The 16,656-nt window shown below is 39.0% G+C and overlaps 1 protein-coding gene across 12 annotated transcripts in view; it reads right to left on the reverse strand.

Moving 5' to 3' along the window:
- Positions 1–1,205: 1,205 nt before the first annotated feature.
- JAKMIP1 (janus kinase and microtubule interacting protein 1) overlaps positions 1,206–16,656 on the reverse strand; it is a 231,060-nt gene continuing 215,609 nt past the window's right edge. For 11 of the 12 annotated variants that reach the window (XM_017727648.1, XM_017727650.1, XM_017727647.1 and 8 more), the window contains one exon: positions 1,206–5,237. Coding sequence is in view for 2 of the 12 variants with exons in the window: in XM_017727645.1 (XP_017583134.1) it covers positions 5,187–5,237 (51 nt within the window). In the remaining 10 variants the exon portion in view is untranslated. Of the gene's footprint in view, positions 5,906–16,656 lie in introns of all 12 variants that reach the window. The other variant, XM_017727641.1, reaches the window with a different exon arrangement.

Raw genomic sequence — 16,656 nt, forward strand, 5'->3', positions numbered from 1 at the left:
CAGTTCACCAGATTCCTTTGTTCAGTAAGAGATAAAATTGCGGTTTTAGGTGCTACAGAAGCAGACCCAATCGCATCCTAATACCCCAACACCCTGTGAGTTTACCTAAAAACAAGTATGCAACTTTGGAGAAATATATTGCTTAGGTATATTCTCTTGCAAAGAGTGCAGTCATCCTGTTTTGACATTGCTTGATGAAAAGAGGACTAAACTTGATTGAAAGTGCACCCTCTTCCTATAGGACCTTTATTCCAAAAAGACTAGATGAGTGATAGCAGAAAACCCAGGGCATTACTTGCTTCACACAAAACCTACACTGTCTTGCTGGACAAAAGCCCAACAAGAAGGGTATCACATACCTGATTGGCTTCAGTTGTAGCTGAGCTCTTCTTGCAACAGCATGAACATCATGAGCTAGAACAGGAATTTCCTGGTGCAGGGCCTTAGAGAATATGCAATGTACATTTTGCATGTATATTTTGCTATTGTGCATTTTACAACAGAATCATCAGACAAAAAAGGCATGAACAGCCCAAAGGGAATGCATGTGAGAGACATGAGTTCTCCTTCTTCCAGAGGAGTGACTGGAGTTGCCAAGTCACTGAGTCAGTCTCTGGCTCTGCTGTATCTCTGCCAGCAGTGTCCTCCTCCCCCCACAAAACCCCATCCCATGGATGGGTGATTTGAACTGTGTCCTCACATCTAGGAACTGTGAATCCAAAACACAGCTACAAGCTGGGGAAAGCTCAGGTTACCCACTTCACAAGCAGTGATACAGCCCATAGTATTCTGCCAATTCATATTAATTTCACTAACTCACCAGAAGCTGAATGGCAGCTCCTCCACCAAGAGGAGCAAGAGCTCGGGTATAGCAGTTTCCTTACCCTGTTAGAAGATCAGGTGGTCCCTTCCTCAAAACTGAGACTTTCTGAGTTGCTATCCACGGATACAGTTGTATATAAAACTGTATTTCAGAAGCTCTGTCACCATTTTAAAGTTAAAATAATAAAATTATAATGTTTTTAATTTAAAATATGCATACATTTAATATACAAAATTATACAAATTATACATTTAGCTAACATAGAAAAATACATCTTGTTAACAAGATAAAATGTCAACATATCTTACATAATTTGTGAGAGTTACAAATCTGTAATCATCAAGTAGACTTTGTGATTTCATTACAATTCTGTATCCTCCTAGTTACACTGAGTATTAATACATATGTACAGTTGATATCAATGGCAAATGTCGTAGAGTGGAAATCTTTGCTGAAGAGTTATCCAGAAGATTTTAATGAAACAGTTAAAATATGAGTGGCCTCTTTTACACTATTGAAGCTTCTGACATAGCCGAAACTAATGTGACACCCAGTGACAGGGTGGTCATGGGTCAGAGTTCAAACTTTTTGCATTTATTTACAAACACCCCTCCTTCCCCAGTCCAATTGGTACATCTGCTTAATAAGTATCACACCATAAATCCCAGCCTTTTTGTGCATTCTTTGGTACCTACTCAAATGGATCCCAGTTTGTGGCCCTAACAAATGCTCTTCATGACTTCTGGTTACCACTCCTCTGTTGGCTGTGCAAAAGTGTTAAATACTTATACAGCACTAGAGCTCAAAAGGCAAGATCTCCGTACATTATTCATCCCAGATTACTCATAAATTCCTCAGGAGGTGGGGAAATATTTTTGTTTCAGTCAACAAATGTGTGCAGTAAGTCTTCACTCCTTATTTAATTTACATGGTTTCCTTTTCCAAGTTCCAAACAAAAGACAGAAGCATAATTTATAAATAAGCTACAAAAATCAGTTCCATGCTGGGCCTTGTCTTACATACTGTGAGGCACGTAATGATTTTCTTTTACTATTTACATATTCTTTAAAACTTTCTTGTCATCACAAGGAGAAAAACAAGACCACCACGTCTGATTTTCAGGCCTTGATTTTTTTTAAATTTATTTTTTTATTTAGCTCTGTGCCAAGAAATTGCTCTTAATTCCTAGAAGATAAAATTCACTCATGAGCTAAAAGCTTATTCAGCTTTTCCTAAGAGCTGCTTAGGACCATCAGTGAGTGATACATGAATTGCCTCATGCAGGCTTTTTTTGCACTGGAGTGGTCTTCATCTGTTAGTTACATTTTCCCTGTTTTCAAAAAGACCACAGTGCAGAGAGTAGAGAAATATAGCTGTTTGGCATTGGTTAGTGCACACTGTGCAGTAACCTCTCGCATTGGAATTTACATTTGCATATTCATATTCCCATAGCAAGAGTCTACATTACACAGAGAAAAAATAGTGAACAGAGATTTATACCACAGATCCCAACAACTCTAAATCAAGGCGGGTCTCCAAAACTACTAATCTCTCTTTTCCTCTCCTATAACATTAAAGAGAACATGATGCCCACATATCTACCACATATGAGAATTTCGTAAGCCAAGTAGAAGCAAGCATGAAATCTTGGTCCCAAGAAAGCCAGTGGAAATTTGCCAGTCAGTTCAATGATAGAAGCATTTAATCCAGTATATTTAAACTTTCTCCTTTTTTTTTCCCTTTTTTTCTGCCTTTAACTGCAACTTGCAACTTTCCTAGTATGCATGGATCCCAATGGTAGAATTTAAGTTAGCTATATTTTTAGATCATGTCCCATACAGGAAATAGTATACTCTCTTTCCTAACATTTCTACAGGGGCAAAAATTCCTGTCCATAATCCCATGGCTACTGATTTCTAATGCAAATATATTTGGAGCCAAAGGCACAATATATTTTAAAGGAATTCTGCTAAATGCTAAAGCAGGAAAGAGGTTTGAACAAGTTTCTGTAATCCTAGGGTCTGTTACCCCTCCGCCTCCTTAAGGCACTAAAGGATTTCCAAAGGATTAGTGGCAAAACCCAGCATGCACATGTCCCTCCCTCCACCCCATAACCACAGTAAATTCAAATATTACAAACCTTCATCTGCAAGTGAGAAATACAGGTAGATTTATGAAACACAAAAATCAGAGTTTCCACTTTTCAAAAGGCCACAAAGACAAACATCAGCCATACCTTAGCAGACGGTTTATCCTGGGAACTCTGCTGTGTATGTGACACATTTCCCAGCAACTGCATTATTCTGAATGTAACATGATTATCACACCAGAGTCAATCATTGTACTTGCAGCATTTGTCATCCATAGTGGTGTGAAGAACAGAATTTGGGATTTAAAAGTTGCTTAAGGAGCAACCTGTAAGCTGTATTTTCAATATCCTCCAATACTCTATACAGTAAAGTATACACAAATAAGTGAACTGCCAAAGAAACCATATATTCCATGTAACACTGCGCATCTTGTCCATTTAGGGTGACAGAAGAAGATTGCATTTACTTACAGAACTTAGCAGCATCTTAACTTTGACTAAAGAATTTGGCCAAAACAATACTGTGCATATAAAGCAATCAGAACAAAGTGACCAATTTTTCATTCTCTGAAGGTTTACCACAAAATGACAATACATGTAAAGCATGTGCTGGCACCTCTACCATAGCTATCACATTAAACAAGTTGACTTCTGCTTAGTGAAAGAAACTCAAACTCTCTAACAAGTAGACAACACTTTTCACTGTAAGGGAACTAGAAAATAGTAGCTAGGCTCTCTGTCTTAGCTAGCAATCTCACATTAAAAGTTTACTGCTTTCTTACAGTGATTTGAGGCAAAGTTGGGATTTTACTCAGCTACATGAAACACACCCACTGGTCTATCGATGCAATTAATAAACAGACTTTTCCAATATTGGTTGGACAATTTTTGTATGAGGAGATGGTAGAATTTCAAGGAGATCGATGTGGTACAAACCACAAAGTGCTCTACATTCCTTACACTAATTGTTCTAAAATGAAACCAAAAGGCAGAAAGCTTAAGATGTTACAAAATGGACAGCTTCATCATCAACATTTATAATTTATGGTGGGAGATTTTGTGTAAATACCAGGAAAGAGGCGTGATATTTTAGTTAAACACTTAATTCAGAAGAAAGAAGTACGGTTTAATTGCCTGAGTGTTGTAGAAATTATGTATGTTTTCAAGTGGATAGTATGCAAATGGTAGAAACCTACACATATGTCATTGCTTTATTTTAGGAACTTGTAGTTAAGCTTCACGTTACCATGACAACGTGTCATCTTGTTACTAATTGTAATCTAGAAATGAACATTACATTAATCTGATTTGGGATTCCACAGTTTATTCTTCTGCTGCTTCCTTTCAAAGGGTATCTGTAATTACTGGGCAACTACGCATTGTAAAGACAGCACATCCTAGCAATTAGCTCAACATTAAAAAAAGAAAAAAGGGAAATACAAATCATAAAGCAGTTATCAAAACTGAAAGTGCATCACAATGTAAGACAGTTTGAGAGTAGCTGCTGCCATCCAGGTCAGCACAAGTATTGCCACTGACTCCACATGGCTGTGCGCCTTTAGTTTCAGAAAGGATGGAAGTACCCACAGGACCCTTTATGTACAGGTCCGGTGCCTGCATTCCCATCTCCCTGCCTTCCCAAATGGTACTCAGAGGTGAATAGTAGGGGTTGTGGTGTGTGATCTGTATTGTGCAGCACGGTTGCACAATGTGTTTACATCACATATGCTACTACCAACCAGAGTGTACAAACCCATCTATTTCTGAAAGTTAAATTCAGTGTGGCCTATTCATGTGGTTGAAATACTCAGAGTATTAGGACAGAGCACTTTGATGTTCCAAGAGCCTCTCAGTGCTCATGAAGATCATTCCCAATTCCAACTTACCCTTGTAAAAATGCCATTCTGTCTCATTTGCTAAACAGTTTGTACCCTCAAGTATCACAGCCTCAGATATACTAAACATCCCAACTCAGATCAAAGGCTCTTTCAGGAATGCTCAAAGCCACACGAGGCTTAAGATATTACATACCCACATGAGCAGAATCATGAAGATGGGGATTGTGCTTAACTTGGTAATTGCTTCAAAATGCGAATGTTGAGATCCCAAGAAAACAAATCAAAACAAAACTCAGACTCAAACATGCATTGGCCTGCATGGCCAGCTTCCATTACAGGAGGTGGCTAAAATGGTGCAGATGGTAATGTAGAGCAACTTCTCACTTTTTCCCATAACGTAGCAGCTGCAGTCACCTCCAGGCCAAAGCACATTTCATCAGTCCTTCAGAGCTCTACTGCTTCTTCTGTGTGACTGATACATTCTTCCCTGGACAAGAGGAAGGAGGATTAAAAAAAAAAAAGGAAGAAAAAAAGACAAAAGCATAAGGTAAGTATCTGTATTTTCACAATTTAAGGAATTGTTTGTTTTTCATTCAAGGTCAAAATAAAGCATTTGGCAAGCAGTGTGCCCAGGTGCTTCCATACAAACAGAGCATAATGGCAGCACATTGTAGAAACTGAACTATCCAAAACATATTGAGACATTCTCCCATGATTTACTGATTTAAGGTGAAAAGCACATTCCATGCTTTTCCTTTTGCTACTTTTTGTGCACAAGACAAACATCCATTTGTCCATATGGAAACAAACATTCTCTGCCATCTTCCCAACACCATCTCATAACCCACTTAGCAGGGATCTACAGAAGTAGTCTAATGGATAAAGTTCAACTTATGGAATGACAGCCATCACAAATCCAACCTTCCAAGTAAGTCCTATTTCTATGACTCTTCTCAGAATAATATTCACCATTTGCATCTTTCCTCTGATATTAAAATTCAAAGCCTACAAAACTTTTTATTAGGCTTTACAATTTCCACTAAGGCTGTCATTATTACTGTTAAACATCACCAGTGATGCACTGCTTGCATACTTAACTCTGGCTAAAACTCGATGTCTACTGGAGAAACACACATCTTAGTACATTGGTAGTACCTGAAATGATAATAGCATACAGAATTTTGTTTAAAATATTCTATTGCAATTATTATTATAATAAATTACTTGATGACAGTAATTAACTGTCATTACTAAAATGTGTCCCAGTCACCAACATGCCCCTCAAAAGAGAAAAATTAAAAACTGGGAAAGAAGAGAGCCTTTATGGCTTGTACTTCAGGATAGAAAGATTTTTCCAAGCATGAAGAACAGAACTGGAGAAAAATCCTGCAGAGAGAGGCAAAGTAAAAAAGGGGAGGTCATTAGTTTTGGAGAAGCAGCTAGATGGATTATTGTAGGACACAAAACCAGGGAGATATGCAAGAGTCAGTCACTGATCCAGGAGAGTGCCAGCTGGGCAGGAGGACATGAAAGATTCCTAGTGATGAGAGGCACTTAGAGCCCTTGCACACTCTCTGGTTCAGCTCTCCATCTTGGATCAGAAACTGGTAAATGTTCAGACTTGTTTTTCATTCAAAACAACACCAGAAGCTTTCTGCAGTCTTCGTAAGACATTACACATTAATTCTGCCTCTGCTGTAGCTGCATCCAAACAAAATTGGATTTGGAATTCCATCTCTTTGCATCATCTAATGAAGTCCAGACTGTACTGCAAACAAAGAAAATCCATTCATTCTTATCTCCAGGCAAAGAAAGGGAACACTACTAGAGTCTCCATAGATCATCTTCTTTTTGATTACTGTCTTTGTAGTCTAAGTAATCAAAACAACACCCAACAGAACACACTTTCAGCCTTTGCTATCCACACCTTCCAAGGATTTTTCAGGACATCAGGTACTTTTTCATTTGTAATTAATACTACAAAAAATTAATATCACAATATGATAGTACCAGCAGAGCTGGCCTTGTATTTTGGGATGGTGTGAAATACATCCCCGTCTCTCCTCTTCTAGTCATACATGAAGTTTCTTCTCTGTGATCTCATCACTGTACATAGGCTCTAGGGAGGATCAGGAGGGTGACTCTCTAGGTCCTCCTAAAATTTAGCTTTATTTTAGAAGATAGAGAGGCTTCAATTTTAGTTCCTCAACTGGTTGCAGAGGAGCTACCCACTGTTACCAGTTGTCAGTTTACTGACTTGTTCAAGAGCAAGAATGTCCTTAAAGTATCAGGGATAGCTGTCATGGGAAGCTATGCTTGAAAAAACTATCACTGAAAACTGGTGTGGCCAGAATAATGGAAAAGTGATTCAAACTTCATTCATTCAATGAACTTACATTTTTTTGTACTTTAGTGATCACTTCTTTTGTTATCCAACAATTTAAATTTAAACTAAGTTCTCTAATTTTTCAAAATTGGGGTTAAAGAATATTTGTCAAACATGCACTGCTAGACTAAGAGCATTTACAAATGTAGAAGTCATTATTTGCCTAATATTTCCTTCAATTTTTATTATATTTTTCTTGAAACATTAGCTGCCAATTCTCCTTTCTCATTTTGTCAGACTCTTCACTTTCTCTTTCCCATTCCTTTCATCCTCTTTGTCTGTTCTTTCTCCTTCCTGTGTGAATTATTCACCCCCTCCTTTTATTGTTCACCTGAAGTCTTTATGAAACCTTGTGCTCCTCACAGTCTTACCTCCTTGAAAAATCTATCCTTCACCCTTCTCTTAATGATTTTCTTCATACCACATATGTAACTAAGAAGTGTAGAACATAAACCATTAATGAATTGTTTTGTAATTACTCTGGTCAGGGAGGAAGTCTCTCTTGTGAAATGCTTGAGGAAAATAAGAGAGGTCTTAATGATGTTACTTTACCAAAGAAAAATATCGACCAAACATTTCCAGGGCTCAAGCACAAAGGCACAATTTCCAACCATGAAACACAGAGATTAAAAACCAGCTGAGTCTTTATCAATGCTGTACCTAAAAGTTTCAGCATGGATATTTCTGATGCTCAGAAATTTGCTGGCCTCCCATTCTTTGGTAGGGCTAAAGCACATGGTTGAGCAACAATGCAGAGGCTGGGCTTGTGCTCCTTCACATCACAAGCAAAATCAATTTCAGTCACCAGCACAAAGAACTGCTAATGTAGAAGGTCATTAAACAAAACTTATTTCTCTGTGACATTGGAACCTCAAAGGAAACCTTGAAATAAAAGTGATGACTGTGCACTGCTCTCTAAGGACCAAATAATTTCTGGCATAACAAAGATCAGTGATCCATATTCATGCTCTCACTTGATGTTCTCCAATCTTTTACCACCTCTGTCAGCCACCAGCATTTATTTTTTTTAGCTGCTTCCAGTCCTTCACATTTGTACTTGTTCAACCTGTGCTAAGTATCAGGAAACTGTAAGACCACAGGAAAGAACCTCAGAAGGTCATTTAGATCAACCTACTCCAAGCAGAGTCAGTTCAAAGCCAGAGCAGTTTGCTCAGGGTTTACCTAATCAGTCTTGAAAAACTCCTGGGATGGAGAATGCACAGCCTTCCTGGGCAACCTGTCCCACTGCTGCACTGTCCTCATGAGGGAAATGCTTTTCCTATATTCAGTCTGAAATTCTCTTGTTTCATCTTACACCCTCTGTGTCTCACCCTCTCACAATGTATCACATTGAAGGGCCTGGCTCTCTCTATGCTTCTGTGATTCTCAGTTGCTTCCTCACAGTTTCAGGAAGGCTATTGTGAGGTGTCCCCAAAGCCGGCTCTCCCCCAGGGTGAAACAGCCTGGACCCCTTGGCCTCTTCTCATGGAACAAATGGTCTGCTCCCCCAAGTGTCTAAACTACCATTTTTAAGGAAGCTCAGAGAGCTCATACTGGTGGAACAAATCTAGTGCTAACCACCTCCTAAAGACAACTGTCCTGCTGGACTCCTCCAGTCAGCTCCCTGAAGAGCTGAGTTCTGTGCCCACTGCCAGGGTCGATGGTCTCCATGCCCTGCAGAGCACAGTGTGGATGGAAGTCATCCTTCTCCCATTAAGAAGGTACAGCAGTAAAAGCCTTGCAAAAACTTTCGGAGCATGCATCAAAGTCAGAAAGGAAAGAGCCAATATAGAGGCTTCAAAGACAAACAACACTGGGGCTGGAAGGAAGAAAACTAAGAGCTGCAGGACTGTACACATATTCCTAAAATCTCTATGGCATCTTCAGAGAGTGCCTGTGCTCACTGAGATTGGAAAAGACTTTTCAGATCATTGAGCCCACCTGTAATGAATGCACACAAAGGATTTGAAGTCAAATAATTCCTTACATTTAGAAGAAAAAGATAGTAAAAGGAGGATGTTATTTTATTCTGGTCATCTGAAAGAAGACATGAAATATGGTGATGCCACCATAAAAACATATTTAAATCATGTCTGATATCTGAAGTGGGTTTGGGTGGTGGACCATCGTGCACTTTCAACTGCTGCAGTAGGACAGTCAATGCATATTGGGAACATTCCCCATTGTGTAACCCAGCATTAAAGATTCTCAAGGCACCAGTATACAGTGGCTGCTCAGTACCTCAGCCCTGATGTGCAGGGCCAGAAACACCATGCTTCCATTGGTTTGTAGCACTAGAGGTATTTAAAGTGAGGAAATTGCAAATTCAAGGAATTAATAAGATTTCTTTATATCAAGCAAAGAAATGCATATTTCTGCTATTTGTGAACAAATATTTGAAGAAGATACTATGCAACACCTGAAAAGTTTCTGCTGTAAATATAAAAGAAGTACTCTGCTGTGCCTCTGCCCTTATCAAGGGTCACAGATTATCCCTTCTTTAGAACCACTGAAGCACCAGTGTTTTCTATCACTACTCTGGAGCTACAGTAGCACAAATGAGAGAAAATGCCAGGCAAGAGGGTTTGTGCTATTCTTTAATATTTTATAATGAAACTACAGATATTTTATTTGGTCTAACTAATATAATCATGAGCATCCATTCATTTTATAATTTCTATTAATTACAGAAAATCAATATGTCTGTGGCATGCACACACTTCAATAGAAAATTATCTACCATAAATTGTTTAATATCTGTTTTATAGTACCTTGTTTTAAAACATAAACATCTTCCTTTAGAAAAATTTTGATTATCTGCAAATAGAAAAACTGGAAAGAAAGAAAGTGATTACAAGAAAAGAAATGTTGCAAAGCTGCATTTTGCCATAATATACATGGGATCCCTCAGCTTTTTGGTAAAGAAATGCTATATAACCAAGAGCATGATCTTTGCAAAAACATTTGATTTCTGTGCTTGGTAAAAAAAAAGATCAAATAGCATTCAGTGTAATCTTCTCATTCACAAATTGCTGCTTCTAAAATGCATTTCTACTTGATGGATTCACTTTGGAGCTCAAGAGGTGTGAATATCATTAAATTCTCAATGAAGACGTATTGATCCCAATTATAACCAATGGCCAACAGAGCTTGTCTATATCTCAGAGGAAAGGAATTGCATCCAAGGGAAAAAACCCCAACAATCATCTAACCAACCATGAGTGCTGAAAACCACAAATAAATTATGTTCTCTTCTGTTAGAAAATTATATTATGTATTTCTACATTCTTGTGCTTAATAAAGGTATTAAATATTAGACAAGGTTGCATATATAGAACTCATTCAAAATCATTGCTCTGGCTTTATTTCAGCTTCTTTCTTATGAAACTAATGGTGTAATTCTGGAAAAATGAATTCATGAATGATAAATGAGCCTTGTCTTACTCAACTCTATGGAAAATACATTATTTTCATTAACAGTAGAATATGGGCAATATACAACAATACAAGCAGTGCTGCAATTTAATGCTACAGAGCTTTTCATAAAAATGTCACACACACACAAAGACACTCATTTTCATGCTGCTTGGAGAAGAACAACTTAAGAGGCTTAATTAAGAGTGGGTAGCTATAGTGAAGAGGACTTGAAAATGTGAATCTTATAAATGTGCATGGACAGTTGAACTCACTGTCACGCTGAACATAATTTTGGAAGTTAATTTCTTCTGTTAATGGACTATCAATATATATAATACATTTGCTTTCAAAAAATGTCTTCTAGAACAATATCCCTGCAATCCTTTGCAGCTCTGAGATGGAAATGCTTACAGAAGATCCCAGATGTCTAACCTCCTGCTCATCAAATATTCCACAACTTTGCAGGCAGGCAGTAGTAACAGACACACTTCTGAAATCAATTGCTACCCCAAAATCTTGGACGTGCAGCCAAGGATAGCTAGCTTGCCAAGAGGCTTAGGGTGAAGTGTGCTGATATAAGGCAGTTCAGCAATTTAAAATGACAAACTAGGAAACCTTGAAGACTGATCACAGATTGTTGGAACACACACAGAGTAAAGGAAAAACCAGATGATTTTCTTTTTTTTAAGACAGTGTTCACCCAGTGCTAGTCCTAACTAAGGAGTGGCCCTATTCTAATTTAAAATAAGGAACAATTAAAACAGCTTTGTATTCAAAGGATCTTCCACAGGACTCCATTTACTTTGCTGATTTGATTTTCCTGTAATCGCATTGCCTCATTTAGACAGCTCCAAGCCTTTATTAGCCTTGAAAATCTAACAGCACTTACTAAACACAGGAATTTTTTTTTGTGATAAATTATGCACATGAACTTAGTGTTATTTACATTTCTCCCATTAAGACAATCATAATGGATTTAAAGGCTAATGAAAATGAGTTAACATCATACTACAGAGACAGTAGCAGCATGACATGTCCAAATACGATGGCAGAGTGGTATCTTCTATGTATCAGGCACATTGCTTTTGAGGAGCACCTCATAAAAATGATGTAACCTAGTACAATGAAAAAGCAAATTCCAGAAGGATTTTCTTGTCAAGTCAAAAATGGAGAAAACCTCCATCTTGTGCATGTTTTTCTGAGGTTAAAGAAGTGAGCATTATCAAGAAATTACCAACAGTAACAGACAGTAGGAACAACCCACAACAAATACTTCCCTCTAATGTAATTCACTGTGTGCTTTAGTACTATAATGCATCTAGTTAAAACCGGGACATACGGTGTTTCTTCCAGTGCTGAAAACGCAACAGACAGACTGAGCCACAAGAGTCCCACAGCTTCCCTCCCCTGCAAAAAGATGCAATAAAAGTGCATTCAACTTGGTTATTTTCAAATCCTTCCCCTTACAGTTTCTCAAGGAGGCACCCTTAACACAGAAATCATCATGATTAGGTTCTGCTGGCAATGTGTAATATCATTCTCACAGAGCAGCTGTAGAACACCACTGGAACAGATATATTTGCAATAGGTAACAGCCATGAACCTTGTAAAAAACATGCTTACCACAAGGTGGTAAGTACAGCCATGAAAATATGAAAAACCTGCTGGGATTGAAGAGCAAAAATTGTGAGCAGGACAAAATAAGGCCCTTGGAAGTGGAGGCTGTTTGAGCCCTTCAATCTCTGGAACATGCTATCTCCTTCCTAGATGACCCTCCCAGTCAGCTCTGTTCACATTTGCATGGTAACAGCTGCACACAAGACCAAGGCTTGTATTCATCTAAGGCACAGCACCCTTTGGGCCACAGGGGCTTTGTCCTGGGGACACCAGTGATGCCTGCAAATGCAGACCTGCCCATTGTCCTTCAGGGATTTTAATGATCTGAAAAGCACTGCAAATATCCTACAGAAAACCATTCATTTAAATTATTTGACTTAGGGGAAGTCACAGGCTTTTATTTATTTTTTTTTTTTTTAAAAGTCAGGGTCTTAAAAATAGCTCACTCTATACGAGACTGATTTTATGACTCACAGGAGACTGGAAAAATCAGAAGCAACACTGCATATTTAGAGTATAATGTTTAGTCATCAAGACACTCTCAGAGTTATTGCCTCCTCCTTAGACACATTTTTTTAATTGCTACAACAGAACTGCAGCAGTTACAAAGAAATACCTTCCCCTAAAATGCACAGTCATGGGAGTAACTGATCAAGTTTGCCTTGCTGCAAATCAGCCCAAGAAAAACAGGCAAGTGAATTCACATTTCAGCAAAGCATTTTTTATCCCACTACCTCTCCAACCATGCAGGGAAAAATGATGTATATGCATCCAGAGCAGATTAAGCAGCATCTGAAGAGGAGGATTTCTAGATGCTTTCTACCCCACAGCAAAAGCTTAGGAAGACATAGGTATTGGAACATTTCTGTTTTGCTTTGTTTTCCTTGCCTGATCTTTAAAAAGTCCTGATAAATGCCAGAATAACTGCTAGAGGAGGTCAGATTTTAATTTTTTTAAAGTAGTAATCAAAGCAGTATCATTACCAGTCTGTGAGCAAATCGTAGGCTTTCTGTTCCCAGAGGAACCCACTGCAGATTCGTGCACAGCCCTGTCAGACAGAGACAGAGGATGCACAGCTGCAGTTGCAGGATCAGGAGAGTGATGGTACCTTTGAACATCCCATGGCAGAGCCAGACACTCCACTTGGCACCCCCAAAGCCTCCAGACCAACAGTGAATCTTGCCCAGCCACAGCAATCTGAAGACTGCAGAGTTTAATAACTGCAACACATTGCAGTTAAGTTGCAGTTACTGCAATGTATTTTAATGTACCACCAACAGTAAAAGCCTAAATGGTTTTATCACAAATCAAACTCACTGCAAATTATTCAGTAAAAGAAAAAACATCTGTTATTCCCATTGATATTTACTGAGGCAAATCAAGTCTCCCTGGTCCAGCTTTACACCCTGTGATGGAGGATTCAGCATGCAGCATATGACCTATACAACAGGAAGTAAAATTTTCTTATAATCCTGTCCCTCTGAGCACTGAAAAATTTGGAAATCAGACAAGATGAATGCAGATTCTCTCTGTCATTTGGGCAATTTTGCATTGCATCATTAGTCCTAATTCACCCTGCAGGGGCCACAGTCATGACATCAAGCCACAGGGCCCATCATCCTCCAGCTCTGTGTCTAGGAAAAGCAAGATGATGTTCACCTTCCAGGGCTCCCCAGCTGCTAAAACATCATTCTGTAGCTGTAGATTATAAATACAAATTACAGCAACCTTTAGGATGCTATAACTCACATTGGCAATATCTGCACTGAATTTTGAGTACATGCTTGGGGCACATGCTCCTGTACACACTGTTCAGACCAGTATCTCTACTCAGACACAGACCTCAGGGTCAATCCTAAAGCAAGCATGGGAAGAAAGGAAAAAGCACAAGGTACCAACATGTATTTCATCTATTTTTCCAATAACATCGCACTAGCCACTATGTCAGTCAAGAGCCTTCCCAGAATAACCATGTCTTCCAATACCTTTAGGACAACTGGGGTTTTTAGGCCAGCTGACTACAGGCAGGCTAGTGCTGTATGAAGAGCTGCAGGTGACCCACATCCCAACTTCAAAGATACTGGAATGGTGTAATTATTTCTTTGTCCTCTCTTCTGCCTCATTGAGATTTGTACCCCTGATATCTACAGCAAAGGGATGCAGGACCTCCAGGGTCAGGTGCTGACATGTTAGGATTTCTGCATGGGATTACTAAAACTGGTCAGAAACATTTTTAATGGCACATTTGACTTTGATGACACTGCAGAAATCACACCCGATTTCCTGCCAGGTCCTCTTGCCTGTTCTTCAAGTGTATTCCTGACAAGTTGACAGAGAGTGGGAGTTAAAAAGAAGTTATTGCTCCAGGATTATCTCAGAGATTGCAGAGCTCCTAAGCTGCTGGCTCCTCTACAGATCTCATTAGGCAGGATGCCAAGAAACTCAGAGCAGAGTCTCTCTGCCCATAAACTCCAAGGCTGCCAGCTCTCTCTTAACTCACCAGGCAGAAAGAAAAGAAGCAAGAGTCTGGAAGCTCTGGAAATGTGCAACTCCTTGGCACCCTAGGCAGCCAGAGGATCCAGACAGAATTCCTCAAGCTGGGGACCCCAGAGCTTGATGTCTCTAATTCTAGATATTATTACCTTCAGACTAGATGATTGTTGTGGGTCCCTTCCAACTGAAAATATTCTATTTTTTTCACTAAGAATGGAAAAAAAATTAATTTTCATTTCAAATCACAATACAATCAAATTAAACAAATCTATCAAAATCCTCTGTAACTTGGCATGATCTTTTTTCATGCTGCACCACTGGAACAATAGACTGTTATGGCTGGTGTACAACATACCTTGTGGTCCCATTCCCTAAATATACACACTGTACCATTGGCCAGCAGACTGAGCTTGTATCATATTAACTGCCTCCTCTCCCATCCTCTTTGTTCCATGTATTCGAGCCCTCCCAATTTAAATTTCAAAACCAAGCCCTGTAGGGAATAATATGTTTTGTGGAGTTTCCCATTGTAAACATACCTGGATTTTCTATCTTCATGTTAGCTAAACTGAACAGGATTTATTTTTCTGAAACTCCTATTACCACAAAGCTCTGTATGCAGGTCAGCAGGCTTATGTAACAGTGATGCATCTGGCTCTCTGTCCCACATAAGTAAGACAGAATATGCTGTGACTGCTACCTAACCTTGTGCGCTGTTCATCAAAGGCTCATATCCATCTTTTTTCTTCCTGTTAAGGGAGACACACTGAAACCTCAGTCTTCCAAAGGCCAACTTTCCCAAAGATCTGTAATTGTTACATGCTCCCCACTGGGTGCTTACAATCAGACACACTGGATCATTTTCATACGGCTTTTTTTTTTTTTTTAAGTTCTCCAATGCTCAACCATTCAAATTAGTTTTGTTTCTGGAAAGAAGATATTTTGATTTAATTCACATTAGTTGTATTTTAATTTTATCTTTTAAGATTAGTTGTTATCTCATGAGTTCACTCCAGCACATTTTCTTGCAACTGCTTCTTGCTCTGCATTTTCCTCTGATCTTTTCCATCTTCTCACACATCCACCAGTCACCCCAGTGAAATGCTCATAGAAGTGGTCAGGGATTCATACATTTCACAGAGCACAGCATGGAATAGTCTATCCAGTCTCAGATGTTGTAAAAATCTTCTCTCCATTAAAACTAGTTCAAGGTATCTTGCAGGAGACGGAACACATGTCAACAGCAAGTGCCCAGCTCTCATGCTGAAAGGAAGCATGCACAGATCCTTGACACACGCATACATACTTGAGAATAGCAGATTTGGCCTACTACAGCAGGCACAGTGATGTGTTTTACTCAGCTATCAAATGCATGTAGACATCTATGCAAATCCCAGGTCTAGAGCAAGCATATAACTCTAACTTGTAACTCTAGCCTCCAGCTAGTGTGGAAATGAAATCACTGACTTCCTATAAATATGCAAATATGGTTAAATGCAAGGTGATCTACCAGGAACAAGGAGAGCAGCCCACGCTTGCAGAATGGTGGATGTATCCAGAATAGCCCTAAAGAAATATCAGAGGCTGTTCTAACAGGCGAGTCAGTACATCTAACAAGCACAAACCAGAAAAGACCAAACAGGACTTGGCACATAAACCAGCAGGCTGATTGACAGACAAGCCTTTGACACCTCTCAGGGGTACCAATGCTGAGGAGCATATGTGAAGGAGGATTTCCCTAGCATTACTCCCAAGTTTGAGAGTTTTCAGAATAAATGGTCTATTCTGTAGGTATGGCTTTACACTTTTTTTGTGTGTGTGTTTAATTCCATTTTTGCAAATAAAATATTGACACTAGGCCAGGACAATAATTTAATACCAAGTTCACCAAAAACAATGGTTTTCTCTGTAGAACCCCAAAACTCCCTAAATTCACATCTGTAATAACATCCAGAGCATGGTCTTTTTGTTCATGCACAGAGCAGGCTCATCC

This window comes from Corvus brachyrhynchos, unplaced genomic scaffold (genome assembly GCF_000691975.1).
Source record: "Corvus brachyrhynchos isolate BGI_N302 unplaced genomic scaffold, ASM69197v1 scaffold80, whole genome shotgun sequence".
NCBI classification, from domain to species: Eukaryota; Metazoa; Chordata; class Aves; order Passeriformes; family Corvidae; genus Corvus; species Corvus brachyrhynchos.